Source organism: Physcomitrium patens, chromosome 15, assembly GCF_059467195.1.
Source record: "Physcomitrium patens ecotype Gransden chromosome 15, ASM5946719v1, whole genome shotgun sequence".
Classification (NCBI taxonomy): domain Eukaryota; kingdom Viridiplantae; phylum Streptophyta; class Bryopsida; order Funariales; family Funariaceae; genus Physcomitrium; species Physcomitrium patens.
Window position 1 is genome coordinate 378,561 of NC_143424.1, and position 19,860 is coordinate 398,420.

At 42.1% G+C, this 19,860-nt stretch overlaps 2 protein-coding genes and 2 long non-coding RNA genes across 4 annotated transcripts; 2 read left to right on the forward strand and 2 right to left on the reverse strand.

Annotated features, from left to right (window-relative positions):
- Window positions 1-5,348: 5,348 nt before the first annotated feature.
- LOC112292015 (peptidyl-prolyl cis-trans isomerase CYP38, chloroplastic) lies at window positions 5,349-8,976 on the reverse strand. Its single transcript, XM_024540088.3, has 7 exons — window positions 8,515-8,976; window positions 7,384-7,689; window positions 6,970-7,169; window positions 6,387-6,622; window positions 6,042-6,184; window positions 5,862-5,933; window positions 5,349-5,721 (listed from the first exon to the last, which is right to left on the reverse strand). The coding sequence occupies exons 1-7, from the start codon at window positions 8,698-8,700 to the stop codon at window positions 5,491-5,493; spliced, it is 1,374 nt and encodes a 457-aa protein (XP_024395856.1). The 5' UTR covers window positions 8,701-8,976; the 3' UTR covers window positions 5,349-5,490.
- A 67-nt stretch (window positions 8,977-9,043) lies between these two features.
- Window positions 9,044-10,310, reverse strand: LOC149987688 (uncharacterized). The gene is made up of 3 exons (XR_016506506.1): window positions 10,174-10,310; window positions 9,842-9,904; window positions 9,044-9,284 (listed from the first exon to the last, which is right to left on the reverse strand). It is a non-coding gene; the product is annotated as an uncharacterized LOC149987688 (long non-coding RNA).
- On the forward strand, window positions 9,358-18,917 carry LOC112292014 (uncharacterized). The gene is made up of 12 exons (XM_024540087.3): window positions 9,358-11,103; window positions 11,921-12,134; window positions 12,409-12,600; window positions 12,903-13,417; window positions 14,058-14,324; window positions 14,481-14,638; window positions 14,837-14,972; window positions 15,518-16,027; window positions 16,287-17,161; window positions 17,330-17,489; window positions 17,670-17,855; window positions 17,996-18,917. The coding sequence occupies exons 1-12, from the start codon at window positions 10,714-10,716 to the stop codon at window positions 18,278-18,280; spliced, it is 3,888 nt and encodes a 1,295-aa protein (XP_024395855.1). The 5' UTR covers window positions 9,358-10,713; the 3' UTR covers window positions 18,281-18,917.
- LOC149987689 (uncharacterized) lies at window positions 18,718-19,831 on the forward strand. The gene is made up of 2 exons (XR_016506505.1): window positions 18,718-18,859; window positions 19,214-19,831. It is a non-coding gene; the product is annotated as an uncharacterized LOC149987689 (long non-coding RNA).
- Window positions 19,832-19,860: the final 29 nt, after the last annotated feature.

A 19,860-nucleotide genomic window follows, 5' to 3' on the forward strand; every position in this document is an offset into this window, starting at 1 on the left:
CGAGAACGCGTCGGGCGTCTGGCTATAGAAGGTAGTATGGAGATTCACCAATATTCAAGCAGTTTATCGGTTATTGACTGCTGGAATACAAACAACTGTAAGAATACACCGTAAATCTATACGGATGCCCTTCGACTGCTCGCCGAAGTCCCTTTTACCCCAGCCGATAGGTCTCTAGACGTTACAGAGAACCCCAAACAACCCAACTTGCTAACCTCCGATACCGCTTTGTACTTACGATCTTGTATCCACTGACTGTCTTGTTAGATTAACCCAATAATTTTCATTCACTCTGCATACTCAATCCTATAGACACCCTTTTAATCCTTCTATCACAGACGTAACTCGATTTCACAAAACAGTCAAGAGTAATCAAACCCACTTCATTAAAAATCCCGATTCATCATTACAACACTGACTTCAACAACGATTGCCTCAGTCTTCCCAAAACTCTATGAAGAAGAAAAACCCAATTCTCTGTCTTTTCTTCCCCGACCCCGAAGCATGAAGCTAGCTCTCTGATCCCTCAAAAAAAACTCCCCCCAAAACTATTCTCTCCCCTAACCTTATCTTCTGAATTTCTTCAATCTTCCGTCTTAGATCCGGAATTGGCTCCCACCGTCAAGCTTAGATCCGAAATTGACTCTCGCCATCAAGGCTTAGATCCAAAATTGGCTCTCGTCATCAGAGCTTTCTCCTCCGTTTTTACCTTTAAGAAATCCATTTACTGAAAACAAAGTTCCCTGAAATGGCACAAAGAACAAGACAGCCTGAAACAGAATCGAAACCCCGTAATCGGGACCACATTGAGTCGCTCGACCAATTCAGGTCTCATATTGGATAAGAGTCCAGTAGTAAGACCCAGATTTTCCCATAATTGGATCAAATTGGTCCTTCGTGTAAGATTGGCTGAGGCCCGTAGTAAGACCTGGATTTTCCCGTAATTATACTGCATTGGGTTGCCCGGCCAATTTAGGTCTCATATTAGATAAGAGGACCCGGATTGGATTCTCGAAATTGGATCCAATTGGCTCTTCGAACCAGGCTCACCCGTCGTGTGAATTGGTCCTTTCTCTTCCTGCTGACTCCCGTTATTGGAATCGAACGGAGCATTTCAGTATGCCCCGGCTGACTGTAACGAGGTGACTGTACATGGCCACTCAGTATTTGTACTGAAGTTGGTCGTTGCTCCCAATATTCGAGGTAACTGAACATTAATAAAAGTCCCCTTTCTTTATATTTTCACTGTATACTCGTGTTACAACACGACAACGTGTTAATGATAGTAGAGTATTTTAGCAAGTAGATTGAAATTTGTGGCTTTACCACAAAACTCTTTACAATTGGTAGCTATGGCTTTTCTTGATCAAATATTAGCATGTTTTGGAGCACCTAATAAATTCTTAATAGATCAAGGAAGAGATTTTTTTGAAACTTTTGAAGCTTTATGTACTAAAGCTTTGATATATCATTATACTCTATCTAGAAAGTTTCTTGAGACAAATGGCATAGCTGAGTAGTGTCATGTTATAACATAAGTATATGATGAAAGAAGATAATATGGATCTTATTATAGAAGAGCCAAGTTAAAATATAAAGTAGAAAAAAATATGGATTAAAGATAGGAAGGTAGTAAAACTTTTAGAAGTAATGTAGCTTTTTAAAAAAAGTAACTTCTACTTATTTTGTTGGACCATAAATGAGGCAAAATAAAGTAGATTAGGAAAATAAAAGATATGAGCATTTATAAGATGAAGTTAGGAATTGATTTTAACAAAAATTAACTTAAAAAGATAAAATTTGATACTCGAAGAGGGCCAGTTAACAATCTAGGTCGAAATCAGACCCTAAGGCACAAAACCAAGCACCTACGGCAACTGGAAGGCTCTTTTGCACATCAAAGAGCGGAATTTCATAGCAGACTAGATCAGATTTTTATGAGTATTGGTTTTGAGCAATTTCAATTCGTAATGACTTTGTAAGAGCTTTACAAAGTCAAGTTTGTTTTTGGATGACTTGGGTTTTGTGAAATAAAATAGAATTGATATTTTGGATAATTTCAAGAGTTTTGTAATAGATCTATAAGTGAAATTTTGTGGATTATTGGTCATAGTTGTGTTTAATATGTTTTGTGAATCTTAGCTTGATCTAACAATTAAATTGAGGATTATTGAGGTTTAAGTGGGTCAAGGTCTTAGAAAGTAGAATTTTAAGTCTAATGAGGATTTTAAGATTTCTTGCAATCTATTAGTTGGATTGGAGTGAAATTTGTATGTAAGGATATTATACTTGTTTTTTTTTGTATATAAAAATTTTAAGATCAATCGAACGGTGAAAAGAAGAGATATTGGCTCTAGGAGATCAACATCAAGGTTGGAGAAGGAGGCCAATCAATACCCAAGCACGTTTTTGAGGCTATTGCCTATTTGGTAATTCCAATCCTTTTCAAATTTTTTGTACTTATTGTCAATTTAATTATTAAGAAGTCTGAAAATTTTGAATAGATCAATAGTTCATTCAGTAGTAATTGAGGTTTAAATCTATTATAGGAATTATTAGGATTTGGTTTAGGATTTAGGATTTGGTGTAGGATTTAGGGTTTGGTTAGGATTTGGTTAGGTTTTGGTTTAGGATTTAAGATTTGATTAGGATTTGATTAGGGTTTGATTTAGGATTCAAGATTTGATTAGGATTTGATTTGGAATTTAGGATTTGATTAAGGTTTGATTTAGGGTTATGATTTACGATTTGTTGAGGGTTTGATTTAGGGTTTAAGATTTTATTATAGTTTGTTTAGGATGTGTTTAGGATTTAAGATTTAGTTAGTTTTTGGCTTAAAGTTTGAATGAAGTCCAATAGGATTTTAACTAGGATTAAATTAAGATTGAATTGAGATGTATTTGAGATATATTTGTGATCATTCTAATATTTCTTTAAGCTTTTTTATTGTTTCTTTGTAATTCCTTTGAGGTTTCTTTGAATTTGATTAAAATTTGTTTAGTATTTTTATGATTTAATTAGACTTTAGTTACTATTCTATTAGAATTAGAATTTTGTTGTTATAATTTCTATTCTACCTTCCAAAGCCAAGTGCCTGGAGCATTCTCAAGCAAGACTTCATGTATTACGATAGTGGGTTGTGTAGACTGTCAAAAGTGGATTACAAAGATATGAATTATTTTATGGCAACCATCTTGATTAGGACTTAATCTTGTTATGGATTGCAATGGATTATTTTTTTAGTAGACAAGCATCTTTAGTATCTTATAGTCCTTACTAATTATTATATAGAAGAGACTCAATTCTATCACGCTTAGTACATGAGAAGCTAGTTCTAATTATAAACCTAAATGAACTTGATGTTTGGATTCAATGTCTATATGACCGAGCAAAGTTCTTTAAATAAGCCATGTCTATGGATATAGAAAACTTAGCTATTACTCAACATTGAGATACTTAGCGATATGCTTGCATTTGTAGTCGAGCTTATCAATCCCAATTGCAAAGATTTTCTAATAGAAATTGTGTATTTGTAACATGAAGTAGCTACAACACTTGATGTTAAGGTAAGGTGCACAATTCTATATATAAAGAATATGTTGCCTAGTAGTATTTTGTTGTTAAAAGGCAAGGATGGATAAGAATGTCAAGAACATTCAAAGAATTGTGCTCTTTATCATCTTCCTATTGATGACTCTATACATCCTAAATTGATAGTTGTGCCAATTGGTCTTCTTTATTTTATATGTGGTTAAAAAAAAAAAAAATGCTACTATGCTTTTATATAATCAATGCCAACATGGGTGGCATATGGCATGTTTGATACCACTTCTTTTGACTCTCCCATCACAAGATTGGATTTGTCTTTATTGTAAGAAGTCTTCTAGTTATGCCTCATCTCTTGATAAGGATTGAAGATTTCTTCTATTGAATGTATCATACCCTTTGGTGGCCTAACTGTTACAATACTAGTTTGGAGGAGTACAGTTTGGCATTCATATCATAGTGGTGTTCATCTTCAATGATGTGTGTTTTATAGTCTTAGTTGATTGGAGGGGCTTCTAATCAACTAGGAGGGAGGGTACTAGAGAGTGTATTGTGTATGCATTTGTATTTGGTTTAAATTACATACTTTATCATTGCTTGGTAGCAATCAATATGTTGTGTGTAACAACCTTTGTTTACACAACAGCTATTACATGATATGGCATTGGGTGCCAAACCCCGTTGGATATATGTAGTTTAATTTGGTTAATATTTTTTCATTCATTGATAGTTTTTCCATTAGTTGACTTATTCATATCAATTAGGATTTGAGTAATCACAAAAATATATTAGGTAGAATCTGTTAGGACAAGTTATGAACATCAAAAAGACAAACATAAACAAAGAAAGGAAAATCCATCAGAATAACAAAGATCCTAATAGAAAACAATGAGCAGACATGCATGTCACAAGGAACATTGTATTATAAATTCTACTCCTGGTATGGCTTTGGCATGAGGTGCTAGACATGCTAGTTCTTTAGCTTCTTTTTTTCAATTAATTGAATGGCTATACTCCTATTCAAGGCCAGTTCTCTATTTTACAACCCTTTCCTGCTGTAGCAAAGCAACAGCTAACCCTGTTGCCACTTTTTGTACCTCATTTTAAAACCATAATCAGTGCATCTCATGGACCGAGGAGCCAAGGATCCCAACCAATGAGTTCAGTTCAAGCTCACGGCAGGGGAATAAACGTTCAGTTCTGCATAGAATTCACAGTAATTACATGGGTTAGTGAATGATGAATGCTCACAGGAGAGGAAAACATTAGAAGGAACTGCAACTCTGTCAAACAACCCATGTGAAGAGAGAGGAAGGGTTCCATAAACTAGTTGTACACGAGGGGTTCAGTTTCGCCCTAAGTGTAGTAGAATGTTCACAAAATATCAACAGGAATCAAACGAGTTGAAACAAAGTTTCCCCACAGATGACACCAATGCAACAAAACTCCAGTATCAGTCCTATTCACAGCATTCTTCTCCACATGCTGAGAAAGGCTCTATTGAATTGAACTAATTCGCTAATGAACACTTATGAGAGAATTAGTACCAGAAGTCAGGGTTTTCACCGAAGGGGCTGCACATGTTTGTTTGTAATGCAGGTGGCCTGTGGATGCAGATACTTGTCGCTGAGTACATTCAGTATTATTACTCGTTTGGTGTAATTGCATTAGTCTTTCACAGGCATGGAATTAAACTCTGGTTGCTTGAAGGATGCAGTTTCGTCCTAAATCTGTAAATCGGACAAAAACAATATTGCCTGGTCACTTTGTAGCGGCACCGGAAGTGTACCATGCAAGAGCACTGACTTCAAACAATCATTCTACATGAAATGTAGAAGATTCGACATCGTTTTATTAAACAAAAGTGTACACCAGTAAACGTGGAAGATAAATAGAAGATTTACTCTTTCATCTTGACAAAAATGGGTTTACAATTACAGGAGTCTAGGCTGCACCCACTTTGTAACTTGGATTTACCAGGTTATCCAAGCCATTGACTACACGTATGCTCTCGATGACGTCACCGACCTTAAGGTCGGCTAGCAACTCTTCGTTCTCAGTCACGTAACCGAAGACTGTGTAACGGCCGTCAAGGATGTTAGCGCTGCTAGGTGTCAATTCACTTTCCTTCAGCAGCCAAAACACTTGACTGGATCCCGAATCATTATCAAATTCCTGCAAAAAATAATCCAAGTCAGAGGATGTCATCGCAAGAACTCCCATATGGTGCCAAGCTCAGCTACTGTTACTCTCTCTTCCCAATAGTTCATAAATCCCTTCACAAGAAATGGTTGGCCATGATCAATGATTTGTACCTCCCGTGCCATTGCCATGGTGCCGAATGCGTTGAATGGCAGTGTCGTAGTTGCCTTGTACTTGCCAAGTTCCTGCAATAAGTTGAGCAAACGACATAAGTAAACCAATTAAGGTTAGCAACTATCTTCTCACCCAGTAAAACATTTTTCAAGGTAAACACGGAGTTGCAAGTCCCATACCTCAAGAGTGGCACCGTAGATGGGCTCCTTCTCACCGTCCACCATAATCTCCAATGGAACCGTGCGGACTTTGCCCGTAGCTGGGTCTACAAAACCTTCAGCGGGTCCCTCAGGGTCTCCAGTTTGTACCACAAATCCATCCGCTGAAACAGAGCAAAACAGCTGATCAATAACACAAGCCACACACCGCGCCAAAGGTGGTCATATGTTCTCTACATAGACGAGACACCTTGATTAAAAAATAATTGGATTACTAATAGAAGAGAGTACTCGAACATACAAGCTGCAATGCTGCCTATTAGAAAGACATGATTCTTGAGCATTAACTTGGTGTGCATCACCCACATCGTTGGATTTCCATGCCATCGTAAAATTTGCGCTCAACAAGGTCAATAAAATTGCCAGCAGTGACAGGGGCGTTGTATCCATCGAGTACGATTTGGAGAATTGCGTCTTTCACGTTCGGGTTATCTTTGACGTTGATTTTCATCTCCAGAGTAGCTCGTCCCTTGAGAAGTGGTTTGTTGGCAAACTCCTCAGGAATTTCATAGGGAAATTTGTCTACCATAGCCTCTTCAACGCTGCGCACATAGCATCGCTGACACCAATGAAAACGCATCACATGTAAAAACTCAATCACGAAGAAGCTAGAATAAACATCATCTATTCATCAATTCCATGATAATCCAACATGATCGTACTCTTTCAAAGGGTTCCTGAAGGGGCTCTCCAAAGGAGACAAGCAAACATAGTTAGTAAAGGGGCGGTTACACGGAGAAACACAGTTGATATGGAGCGAGTAGTTGAAATAAAAAGAGAATTGAAGAAAGCAGTGATAGAAAGAATTTAGACTTTGTTGTTTGGTTCACGAGTGCAATTCTGAATAGCCAAGTTTTCAGAACAGTGAGATGCCAGGAAAGACACTTACTCGCCAACTATGCGAAGAAGTTCCTTCTGCTTTGGGAAAACAATACTCCGATCCTTCGACTCCAACTGTTTTTGGTAGTCTTGAAGCCCGTCACTAAGAAGATTCAGAACCTGCTCACCCTCCTGCTTTTTCGCGGGCGCTAAATCTGCAAGGATTTGCGCCTTATTCTGAGTGAATAACCGTGCCGCCTGTCGCACACTCTGCACAATCCCTCACCGCTGTTTATTTGTCAGAATGTATCCATCACAGTTTCACAGCCACAACGATGTGAGAGTCGATGCATTGTTCATGACAAAATGCAACCATTAGAAATGGAAACCTCCTATAAGCTGACACCCATTTCTTACGGAACCAGAAAGAAGCTTAGAAGATGAAATTATACTTGAAAGATTCAGTAATGACAAGAAACTATACCCTTTCCACTGGACCAAGCGCTTTCTCGCCTGGCACCTTCATCTCGTCAGTAATCTCTTCAAGAGACTTTTGGACCTCTTTAATGGCTTTATTGTTGATAGGGAGGGCGTAGCGTAGCAGTGCATTAGCGTCCTTAATGGGAGGGCCTGAAATCAAAACACTCAATTCAGGGATGACTGGACCCCTTTCGAAGGCGACATCAGCAGCTGTTGCAGACAGGGGCATGAGCAGTGCGGCTGCTACAGCCACGCACGTAGCGCATTTTTGGAGCGCTTTAGTGACAGCGTTTGGCAGGACTTGGTCATCCTGAGAAAGTGGTATCATCATTAAAGCTCTGTGAGTATGAAGTTGCCTGAATCCAACTTGAACCCACACATTGAGGTCCGCAGCGTCAATCCACGCCTCAATCCATCACAGCAGCACAGGAATTCGCATGCTGTTAAAAATAGTTCTAATACATTTATTTTTAAGTTATATATGATAACGACTAAGGGACAGATATTGACAGTATGATTTCCATAGTATGGCATACCAAAGTTAAGTCACTCTACGACGTTAGCAAAACCTTAAAGCAGTGGCTTCAAGCGGACTTTAATCATCAACCTGAAGTGTTGTCCCTTAACTCTGTCACGGATGAGGAACATCGAAAATTTGTTCCCGTGGAGCAATGCTGATTAGGACCGACCAACATACACTGAAATCTTTCCAGTGAGCATACTCGGGAACGGCGATGCCCATACATATCCCGAATAACACGAAGATGGTCACATACAGAATTGCCCAACTTAACATGAATGGACAGAAAAGGACGCTTCATTCAGCTATGTTTCAAAAACCCTCCAATCTTATCTACATTTTCAGCATCCTAACTGCCGCTCGAACGAAGAATTGCATTGACTACGGTGCACGGAGCTTGTCGCTGAAGAGACTTAAACAATAGAGCTCAGAGTTGTAGTGTACATGGCATCCACCTCCTCGAGGGCCCAAGATAGAATTAGACGGTTCACTGGAGGCGCGTGTGCGCACATCGCAGTCTATGGTGAAAGGTGAGCATGGAGCCGTCGCAATTGAAACTGGGGTTTGAGATTGTTTCTCTCGAGAGCATTGCATTAAGAGGAATTGGAACCGTACCTTGGAGCACGTCCCCGCAGCAGCGCGAATGGAGCAAGGTCGATGCCCACCGACCACACCGATGCTTCGGTGCCTGCATTGCGCTCCAAGTGATCCCTCCTTGCGAAACCCAGCTGCCCCAAGCCGGCTCGTCGAAGCGGCCGCCAACGACGCCTGAGCCGATTGCAGAACTGTAGCAACCACCATCTCTGCTCACGACCCAAGTTCTAACAAACTCACTCTACGGGGAATCCTCAATTACACTACCAACACTAATTCCCGCGATGAATCTCCAACCAAACTGCCAGACTTCTCGAATCCCAAAAGACCGTATCCAAACGTAAGATTGCCGAGAACTTGCAAAACTAAAACTGGGTCTACTCTGCGTGATCACGTAACTAACGGGAGCCAGCAGAGAAATTCAAGCTGGTGAGGAAATTCGACAAATTTTGCACAAATTGGGGCGAATACCTGCGATTCCCAATCTGATTACACGAGCGACACGATTGTATGGTGAGGGGCATGGCGACGAGCGAGGAGGGAAGCCTGGTCGCGGGCTTGGCCGGTCTTCCGGTCACCTTTCGAATTCTCCAAGTGAGCAGATAAGGGAGTTGTCATCTAAGCCGCTTGGACAACGCCACGTGGCAGCATGGAGTGATTCCTCCCCCCCCCTAAACCCAGCCCAGCCCAAATTGTTGTTCAATGGCCTTCAAATTCCTGACCCTGTACAAATTTTTGAAGGATGGGACATTGCTAAATAAGAATTGTGTCACATTCTTCATGTGGGGTTCCTGCAAATGCGAAATGAGCACTGAGTAAGAGTTTCGGTGAAGGCATGGCTTTTTCTTCGTTCGTGGCACTCGGTTTGTTAGTTTGTTTGAATCTGGATCACAGTTTCAGTGTATGAACTCATGGCACAGTTCCAGTGTGAGGCGTGTCGCACACTGAGACAATCTGGAGAGGTGAGTCCATTTCTTGTGTAAGCATCTGTAGAGACTAAGAGACATGTCAGTGCCGGCTCCAGAATAAATGTCGAGCCATTTCTTTCTGAATCCTTTCGTTCTCAATCAGGAGCTCCTCCTCAATCCGTATACACACCCTTTGCTTTCCACGGCTGCCCCTGCTAATCCGTTGGACAATCCACCTGCTGCACCTACCTTTCCACGTTTTGTCTTCTTTTGAGATACTGCAACACGTAGCATTATGGTACGCCAGGTACTTTTTAATGAAATAATATGAACCCGTGCTAATTTCTATGACAGAATGGTAAGTTCTACAAAACATTCCTTTGCTACTATGTTCTCAGGACTATCAAGGCATTTCGGGTTGATGAGAGCAGAACTGTTACCTCATCCAATATGACTCTCAATCCCACATTGACCAGCCGGTTACAGGTTAAACCTATATTTTCCTGCATGTCATTTAGGTCAAGCTCAGGGATCCTGGTTACTTTGTCATTCCTCACTTTCTGCACCTCCGCAAACATACATCGAGGTTGAGGTTTCCAAGTGATGGCAATAGAGAACATCATTAGAAGCGGGAGTCTCGACTATGATGCTGCCGACGAAGTGATTACATAAACCTTAAACCACTGACAACCGAGATGATGCAAAGCAATCGAGCCTCGAGAACATGCAAATAGTGAGGTTTTCGAACTTCAACAAGTAACGGCCAACATACCTCCATACGATCACCCATCTTCTCCTGCCAGTGTCCTAGAATATACACACCATTTCAAGCGCCGACAGAGTACAGTGGAGCAAGCTTGAATCCAGTCATAACACCTATGGCAGCCCTAATTTGATGTTCCACAGATTAGCATCTCGATGTCTGGTTAAAAGAGCTGGATTACTTAGCAATGCATCTGTGATGACTTCATTGTCTCGGTGTACACTACTAGGAAATTCTTGAAATTCTCGCCGAACACAATACGAGGGGCTCGGAGGTGACTTGTGTAGATTTCTGGAATCTTAGGGAAGTGTACATTGATTTCGGCGATGTACTAATTGCTGTCAGCTCTAGTTGCCACTTCATCGTCTTCATATGCAAAAGGAACAATGGTTCCCTACAGCTTGATCTTTTTTTAGTTGGCTCGTTTGATCGTGTGATGCTCGCTCATGAATTGATCCGCATGTGAGCAAGCATAGGTCCTTGCGGCGTTGGAACCATGTGGAGATTTTTCGATCGCAGCTTTGCATATAATTTTTTGTTTTTCTAGCCATGGGTGATTGTGGGGCGGAAGACGTCCTCAATTTTCTGCGTTACGGAGCTCCGCTGCCGAAGTGTTTTGGAGAAGACGCTGCCACAACGGCTACGGTAATTGCGCCTTTCCTGCCATCGCTGTCGCTGGCCGCGCATGACTCCGCTGCGGTCGACCCTCGCTTGCTGTCCGCACTCGCCTGCCACCCCGACACGCAGCTCGCCTTTGCCTATGCGGGACTCGATTATGACGAGCCTTTTCTCTCGCGCATTAGGGAAACCCTAGTTCCTGTTGAAGGGGCCTCCGGGAGCCGCGCGGGCGGTAGGGAAGAGGACGATGCGTGGCTGTGGTATGTCGACGGCGATGACGCTGCTATGGACGAGTGCGATGTGTTCCAACAGGGGGATGAGGTAATGTGCATGAAGTCGGAAAGATTTACGAGGAAATGTTGTATTGCGCAGATCGCCAGGAATTAATATCGAAATAACCTTGAAAGTTGGAGTTCAATTTTGCTAGTTACGGTTATTTAGTAGTAACCAGCAGATTCAAATTCGCTCATGGAGTGCGCAATGTACAATGTTCTCCTCCAAACATGTTACGAAGCTGGAGAGTTTCGGTTCTAGGGTAACAGCAGCAAAATTTGAACGCTGGGGACTTTTGTGAATGGATATCTTTTGCGATCATAACAGTGTTGTGAAGTTCGCTGCATAATTATACTACTTATCTTTGCTATTTGCCAATAATTAATTCTGACGTAGTAGGAGCATGGCGACCTGCGGAGCCAAGGAATCTTGATGTGTTAGTGGTTAGAAACAAATTTCTTTCGAGAAGTACGTTAAGCAGGAAAGTACGGGTAATAACTCTCATGGACTGGATGATTTAACCGGTCCTTGTATAGTTGTTAATTGGACGTCAACCAGTGAGCATTTCATTTTAGGGTTGAGGGTTTAAGCATACGCCGGAGGAGTAGGGACTGCAAAAAAGTGGCCACGTTAATTAACACTCCAATCTCAGCTGCTAGCTGTTCTTCCCTTGGGTTGATCTTTGCTTATCCCTTTCTTGATGCATTTGAGCATGTTGTGGAGTCAAGGCACATATGTCAAGTAGTTCGTAAGGGCGAAGTATTGTAAGAGTTAATGGATATCAAGACTGAAAGACTAAGTGGAAGATGTTTTTTCTCCAACGGAGACGCTGTTCTGAAAGAGTTTGCTTGTGGTCCATGTACAGATGGAGCGCGTCATTGTGGCGGTGGCTTCTTTACATCGGCGTGCTGGTTTGTTCGATGCCAGATGGGCACATGAAGGATCAGTGCAGGAGAAAAGACTCGCACACCAAGAAGAGGACACAGAAGGCAGCATGTGGAGCAATGAGGCTTGTTTGTTGGAGTTGTTGTATCTCTTACCCATCGTGGTATCTCGATGCCCCACTCTTTTGACTCCAGGTATCAGAACCTGTCACTACAATTTTTACTCCATTCATTGTATTTGACTCTAGATTACTTTTTGAACTGCTGAGAATCCTATTTGCATGATAATACCCTGATGACATTTGTACGATTAGACTACGCAACAGCAGAGTGAAGATTCTCGAGTTTCTGATTGAGCGTTCTCTCTAAATTGTCCCTTTATACAGTCGGATGAATACAAGATGCACACTTGCGTGGTTCATGTGAAAAGACTTGTAATTTATTTTTTTAAATGATCTTTTCGATGCAGAGCTTCTGGTCAAGGGTCTGGTGACAGCCCGAAATGGTTGCCTTTTGCTTGTCACGACGTTGGCAAACAATCCTAGTCTCGTAGACCGTGGCGCCCACTTTCTTTGCCACATTTTCAAAATGCATGCAGATCTTTCTGAAACTCAACCTAATAGTCCTCAACACCAAGATAGTACCGTCAAAAGTATATCAGGTTTGTGGTGAGAAAAAAATGGCTGGCTCAAATGTTCAAAACTGCTGATGTTTCACCTTGTAAGCTTTGCCAGTTGAAGAGGTAGATCGAATTACACGCTTTGGATGTCAAGTATAGTGCCAATAGTGAACTGACAATTTCTTTATTAGTTATTTGTTTATGACAGTTACTAGCCTGTCCGAGTTATGATTATTTGATTTCACGGTTGTGTATTGTTGGAGGGTTGTCACTTGACTTCAGGGTTCTGTTCCACCGTGTTCCGTCAAGCACTTAATTGAGCTCTCTTATGTTGATGCTTACAGGTCTTCCCCGGCAACATAGTGGATCGATACCTTTTCAGACAGCACTTCCACACACTCAGCATGCTGATGCTGATGCAGCAGCTTTCATTCTTATTAAGTTGTGTCAAATCGCACCATCTCTAGCATCAGTTTGTCGTGAGGCATTAGTTGACACTAGATCTCTGGTTGAATTGGCTGTACAGATTACAGTAGAGATCCTTCACGACGAATTAGAATTTTTTTCTAGGTTAATATTTTCTAGAGAGACAATTTCCCAATGGATCTTGCATCACATTGGAGCCAAACAGAAATTTGGGGAGCCCCAGACCAGTGAGCCCAAGACAGCTCGCTGGGGTGTCAGTGATTCTAGTCGGCATAAAGAGAAGGAAGGATCTATAGCTCGAGTTCGGGATGCTTTGCTTGCTGATGCGCGACGCGTTTGGCAAGAAGATGGATGGGGAGGTCGTCTCCACTCCCATATAAGGCTATATTGTGTCCTTGTTCGTGCAGGGGAATTATCGCCTACACACGAAGAGGTGAGTTTATACTGGCTATCGTCTGTTCGCGTGCAATATTAAATACTGAGGTAGACAGTTAAGCTTTCACCTGCAGCATTTTTGTATCGAGTAAGTAATGCACTTGGCAATCCTCTGCAACATGTGTGTATCAAAGTGTTGATAATAGTAATACGAAAGTATCTTTTCATGTTGTTGTTTCGAACTTGTACTTTGTCTCATCGCAACAATGCTTAGCAGTTGCTTGCGCTGTACGTAGTGCTACACACTTTGGTGACTTTATAGATATGGGAGTTTATAAAAGTTTCTTCTCCTTTAGTTGATATAGCATACACAGTTGCTTCACAGCATGCAAGGAATGATCTTGTACCATCGAGCTTTAGAGATACAGATCCTCCTGAGGAGTAGTTCCTTGTAAGCTCTTTTACTGTTATATCAACAGGCTTTGGGAACTTGTAGCTTCGAAGATCAAGACTAGGTACAAGCTTGTTGATTAGTTTGAATATTTGTGGAACTGTAGAAGGTCTGATACGTTCTAGTGCAAGCTCTAAAAGCTTAATCTCACAATCATCATCTAGCAGTTCAAGTTCGATTTCTTAAGATTTGGGGTGGAATGTCATGTCTTGGTCTTTGTATTGATTGTTTCGCTTGCCCAATGCAGGTTGACTTTTGGCTCAAGGCCTTGGGAAATAGCTCTAAAGACACGGGATTCGTAAGTATTCGTACGCTTCAACTTGGAATGGCTTTTGTTTGCTTAGTATCTGGATTGGCAGGACCATCAACCAAAAATCTCTTTCATTTAGCGATGGGTTGCTTGTTGAAAGCGGCTACTGTTCCAAGTACATCTGCCTGCACTCCTGCCAATGTTGAGCTCGCTGCTTGGCTGGCTGTCCAACTTCTGCTCCGAAGATTTGTAGATATTGCAACGGTACTACAAGCCGCCTCTTGTAACTTCCTACTCTTAGAAAATCTCTAAATAAATTTCTGCAAAAATTGATCTCAATTTCGGCTTTTGCCTAGTTGCGATATTGGAATAATCGTAAATACAGTTCTGTACAGCTACTGATTGTAATCTCACCTGCAGCTTGTCCGAGAAGCAGTGGGAATGCATGTAACCGTCCAATATTCTCTTATGCGTGATGTAGCTGAGGCAGCCTCAGGTGCTGGAATCATTACTGATGCCTCTCTCGTTGCAACTGTTGTTGCTAGTCTCCGGCCATGCTCACCAATAGCAGCCAACAAGTAAGTGGTCATATTCTCCTACCGTCAGCATGTTTTTCCACTTTTTAACCATGGTCAATGGTAAGCAAGTAGGCATAATGTTTTCCTGAAAATAGTAAACGATATCCGAGTATACTGTTCACGATGACAAATTTTCATTATGATACTAGTGTTGAGTTCATCTTCCATTTTCTTACTTGTAAGGGATGATTGGAACAGGAAGCAACCAGACTTGGCTCTGAAATGCATTGACCAGCTTATGAATACAAATACCTTCAACTTCTCACGTTATGGTGTGGACGTTTCAAATGCTCTTATGCACTGCCTTAGCTTGGCACAGACACCCATTCATCCTGTACGCTCTATGGCCTATGTGTTGACTGCTCATTCTGTGTTTCCTGTCTGATGTTCGTTTTGTGACCACTTACGATCAGTTTGGGACGAAGTTAGGAGCACATTGTGTGGACATGTTCCTTGCATTGACCTCGTTTTGCTCTTTAGTTGTATTAATATTCTAGCGTCCCTTCTTCGCCTCTTCGCAACCTCCCTTTGAGTGTACTTGAAGAACTTGAGGGTACTATGATGGCAATCAGATCCGAAAATCTGGTGATCTTGTCTAGTAGCCCCGCCCATGCTTTCTTTTTTCCCTTATTGTCTCTCTTGTGATTGCCTCCTTCATCAACATGCTTAGCAGGAATTTCGCCAACTTATTGTCCCTTACACAATGAGTTGTTTGATAGATTTCATTTAGGAGATTTAGGGGTTGACATTGCCCGCTGGCTTCCGTTTCGGTGCTAGAAGATTACGCAATTTTCTATGTTACTTATCACCCGGGCCTCTATAAATCATACTACCTACTCTCATATTGATGTCGTGCTTTTCCAATTCGATTTCATGCAGGTGCTACCTCAGCTGGTCCAATCTTTTGCAGATATATCTGCAACAGCTCCCCGAACAAGAGGAGTAGTACAAGCGTTCAAAATGCGACCTTTTCCAAGAGATTGGTTGGTTGCAGCCATTGCTCCTACTGGCCTTCTGTTGAGTGGCATGAATAAGTCAGCCAAGGTTAAATCACCTCGAGGTCGTCTCTCCAGACACTCAGCAAAGGTGGCCAGAATTCTTGGAAATCGGTCATCAGAAGAATCAGATATTTCTTCCAGGGATGGGGTGACTGTGGAAGCAGATGGAGGCCCATTAGCTACCGCAGCATTGGCAGTGTACTACATACTTTGTCGGGAGCAGATGTTTAGAAATGCAGGGATCGATGGTAGTGTGCATGGTTGGGATGCCGCACAAGGCGATACTGGAGAGGAAGGCAATTGGACAGAATTACTTGCTTGCCTGCCGTTGAGGCCTCTCATAAGGCATATGGAAGAGCAATGGCTATCCTTTGAGAACCTTCTACCTCAGGTATAACAGCTGTGTTGGAACTCTGCAAGCTAGCATGCCTTAATATCAAATGTTTTACCAGTTGATGTCTAATTAAAACTCTCGTGCATATTTTAAAGCACAGCTGATATGACTTCTCTCTTTCCTGACATGGACGTGAGAGAATATGCTGCTGTATGACTGATAATTCCAATTTCAGCGATTTGTGACAGTTCCAGCTTTGCTTTTCTAGGATCCTCGTGCAGATTTCAATTAACTTTGATGAGCATTGACTTTGCAGATGCTTGCTCTTGTCTCTGTTATTCTCCCTGAGAGGTTTTTGATACCGGCGCTTCTTGAAGATGATGAGGCTCCAGGAGCTGCCTTGACTCCAATTGTTGAGGGCGCAGCACCTACTTCTGATCTGACATGGGTTGGACCTTCAACTGCTAGCATAAATCTCTTGAAAACTTCTGTAGATGAACTGTTATCTGGAGATATCAACTTGGAAGACCAACGGGTGCCACTTGCGGATACAATGGACAGCGTGAAAGAAGAGAGCAGCATGAGTATTGAGTCGGTCGATGTTGTTGTCAAAGCCATGAAAAATGCTTTGAGCGCGCCATTGCCTGCCCTTGGAGTGTTACACGCTCTGAGGAGAACCTTAATGAGATGGGGAGGAATCAGCTCTAGCGAGAATGGTGTAATACAACTGGAACTAGGGTCAAAAGTGTGGGACAAAGAAGCAGCTGTGGTCAAAGAGCTTGTTCCCCAACTTATGGATGCTAACTGTTGGCGCCTCTTACAAGAGACTTTCTGTTCATGGTGGCGATTGCTACCATCAGCAGCTAAGGAGTACCTCACACCGCTGTTTGTAATTAGTCTTCGGGAACCTGCGGACATGTCTAACCATGGAAGTAAAAAGAGTGTATCACAGAAAGCCAAAGATCCTCAACTTGTGTCTCTCTCTTCTAGTGGCCTGCAACTAGAGCCTCTAAGCCTATTGGCTTGTAGTCCTAAGGTCTTCCGAACTCCACCTTTGCTTGGAGTTGTGTTGGACTTGTTGATGGAGCTCCTGACAACAAGCAGAAGGATTTGTTGGGCAGCTATCGAGGGAGGAAGGGATGGCGGAACCAAAAAAGAGGAAGTTGCTTTAGCACTCGCAGCACAGGACAGGTAATGTAGCTCTACGGCTTTGGCGTAGAAACCAGAAATTGTAATTGTTGTCATATTTCGATCATCCGTACACCTGTTTTGTATTGAAAGCATTTATGTTATCTTGATTTCCTAGGTTGATTGTCCTCTACTATTGTTCTGACACTGGTGCGCACGCCATCTTTGCAGTGCTGCATGCCAGATCTTATTGGAGGCTTGTCTACCAGTTACCGAATTGGAGGATGATATTGAACCAAGGCCTCTTGCCGAAGCACGAAGCCTAATATGTGCAACAATTTCCTCTCTTATACACACCACCCCTTTGCTTCTGAAGCTCTTACACTTCCAGGTATGTGTCCTTTTGCAGTCCACTGAATCCTACTGGATGTTGATGGGTGTTACATGAGCCTGGACGCGGATCTCATTCGTGTCCTTAATTGGCAAAATGAATTGCCTCTTTTGAATTGAGACGGCGCTGCTGAATTCCGTTTCTAAAATTCTAGGGGCATCTGTTGGAATGAACTGACAGGGTTATGACCCCTCTTTAGTCCCAATGATGGTGGAAGGATTGCCCAGTATGGTTCAGTGTCTAGAATTCGTGGGAGAGCTTATGCAGCAGTCATCACAGCAGTGCCAGGTGTTTGCAGTAATTCTGACTGCACACATTGTCTGTTTGCACTCTTCACTTCCTCAGAGTCTTAGCGCAGCCCAGCAGGTAAGCAACGTACCTAATTTGTGGTCAAAGTTATTATGGTCATTTATCCCGCTACAACCCACATTCCTTGCTTATTTATTATTCCAGTGACGATAATTACGAGTTGTTCATTGTTTTTGTTTTCAATGTCTCCCGTGCAGGCTGTGGCGCATGTATCTCATGTACTTAACAAAGTAGCAGGGTGCGCCAGGTATTTGCAAGAGGTTTTGACTCCATTGGCTCTCTGTGCGGTAGCTTTTCCACAACTGATCCCTCAAGTTGTGACTATTCTCCAAAACTGTGCCCAGGCTGGAGGTCCTTTAATCAAATCAGGACCAGCTAGGGACCCCGATCTTCAAGCATCAGCAATTGCTGCTTTCAAGCAACTTATTCGCCGCAAGCTTCTGCATGGACGACTACCTCCCCTGTCAACTTCTTGCTCGTGAACCAGCATGTTTACGATCCAACAGGTTGAATGTACCACTGGGTATTTCATCCAGTATTGGTCTTTGTTAGGTTCATGTCGTGGTCAGGATTCGGCTTTACGGACTGAAATTAGTCTGGTTTTGCATGATCCAACTACGAAATAGTTGAAAGGAACCTCAACTTCAGATAGTCTTAGGTCTAGCTTTGGGTTACAGATCTTTCTTTCTGAAGTCAAACCAGGAGCTTGCGACGCTGCTGGAAGCATCTCCAAGGAGACGAACTCGAAGGTGGTGAGCCATTGCATCTTTGCTGACGTGTCACTTTCCTGGGCGATATTCAACGTTGGAAGGCTCATGTTACAATGCAGCTTAGGATGTAGCAGCAGTGCTTCTTATGGAGCTACAGTTCGGTAAGATTAGCAAGTTATTGAAGGTGTCTAAACCTGTGTACAGCATAGTAGGGGAGTTTTTTAAAGGGAGTAATATATGTGCTTCTCCGATCCTAGACAGATGTATTCATTGATTCTTACGCTCACGCCATTTGAAAGGGCTGCCGACTGGTTATTTGCAATGGCCTTATACAATGCGTCTAATTTCAAGGTATCCTTCGATACTCATTGAAGTAAAATTTGAGAACAACATTGAGCTGATAAAAGAATACAGCAACAGTTTCCGCTACAGCAAATGTTCATGTAGCGTCATTTGAGTGTGGATTGTTTTGGACACATTACTGTTGCGAAGCTTATACTTTGTAGGGCACAGATGTGTCCACTCACTTCAGATGAGGTGCCCAATTTCTTCACTAGACAAGATTTAATTGCAATTATAAGCTTCAAACTCTCTTGTAAATTCTTTGGCGCGATGGTCTGCAAGCATTGTCAGAGTTCTTTCGAGTCTTTCGAGTCTTTGGCACTTCCTTTTTGAGAACATTTCTTTCCTTTGGCTCCTCTTTAGGGACCTCACAGATGATCCAGCATTCTCGAAAGTTGACGCTGCGAGGAATTGTACGAAGCGTTACCTTCGACGTGCTGTGGAAATCCCTTCGATCCTTTGTCAGGTTGTTGCTACTTTACATGGCTCAAGCTCTCCAGTTTCCAGACGAGGTGGAGTCGTAGCTGCACCAGTTGACCTTCAAGTGCCGTGAGTTACAGTGGCTTCCAAGAGGATAAGGACAGCCACCCCTGGTTCTCGAGGCTCATCTTCACGGAGCATCTAGGTACCCAACTCCTGTTTTGCTTGCTTTGAATCTCCTTGGAAGGCCAAGCCAAGTGCAAGCAACCATGGTCATCATACTACTCCAGGCATAATGCACAAGAGAGACTCGATGATGGTGCTGGACATGGAGACAAAACATACACCATTCAGCTCCAATGGTGTGTGGATCCTCTTGCATCCTCTACAATCTCATCTTTTTGTCTCAATGCTTCAAATGATATTTATAGAACAGTCTATACATATATATATATATATATATATATATCAACAAAATATATTGCATCAAATATGAAGTTATGAGTACTACTCCACCCGTTCAAAAATCAATAAATACATTAATATTGGTTCAGTATTTTACAAAAAATGAGTCACAACATATACATATA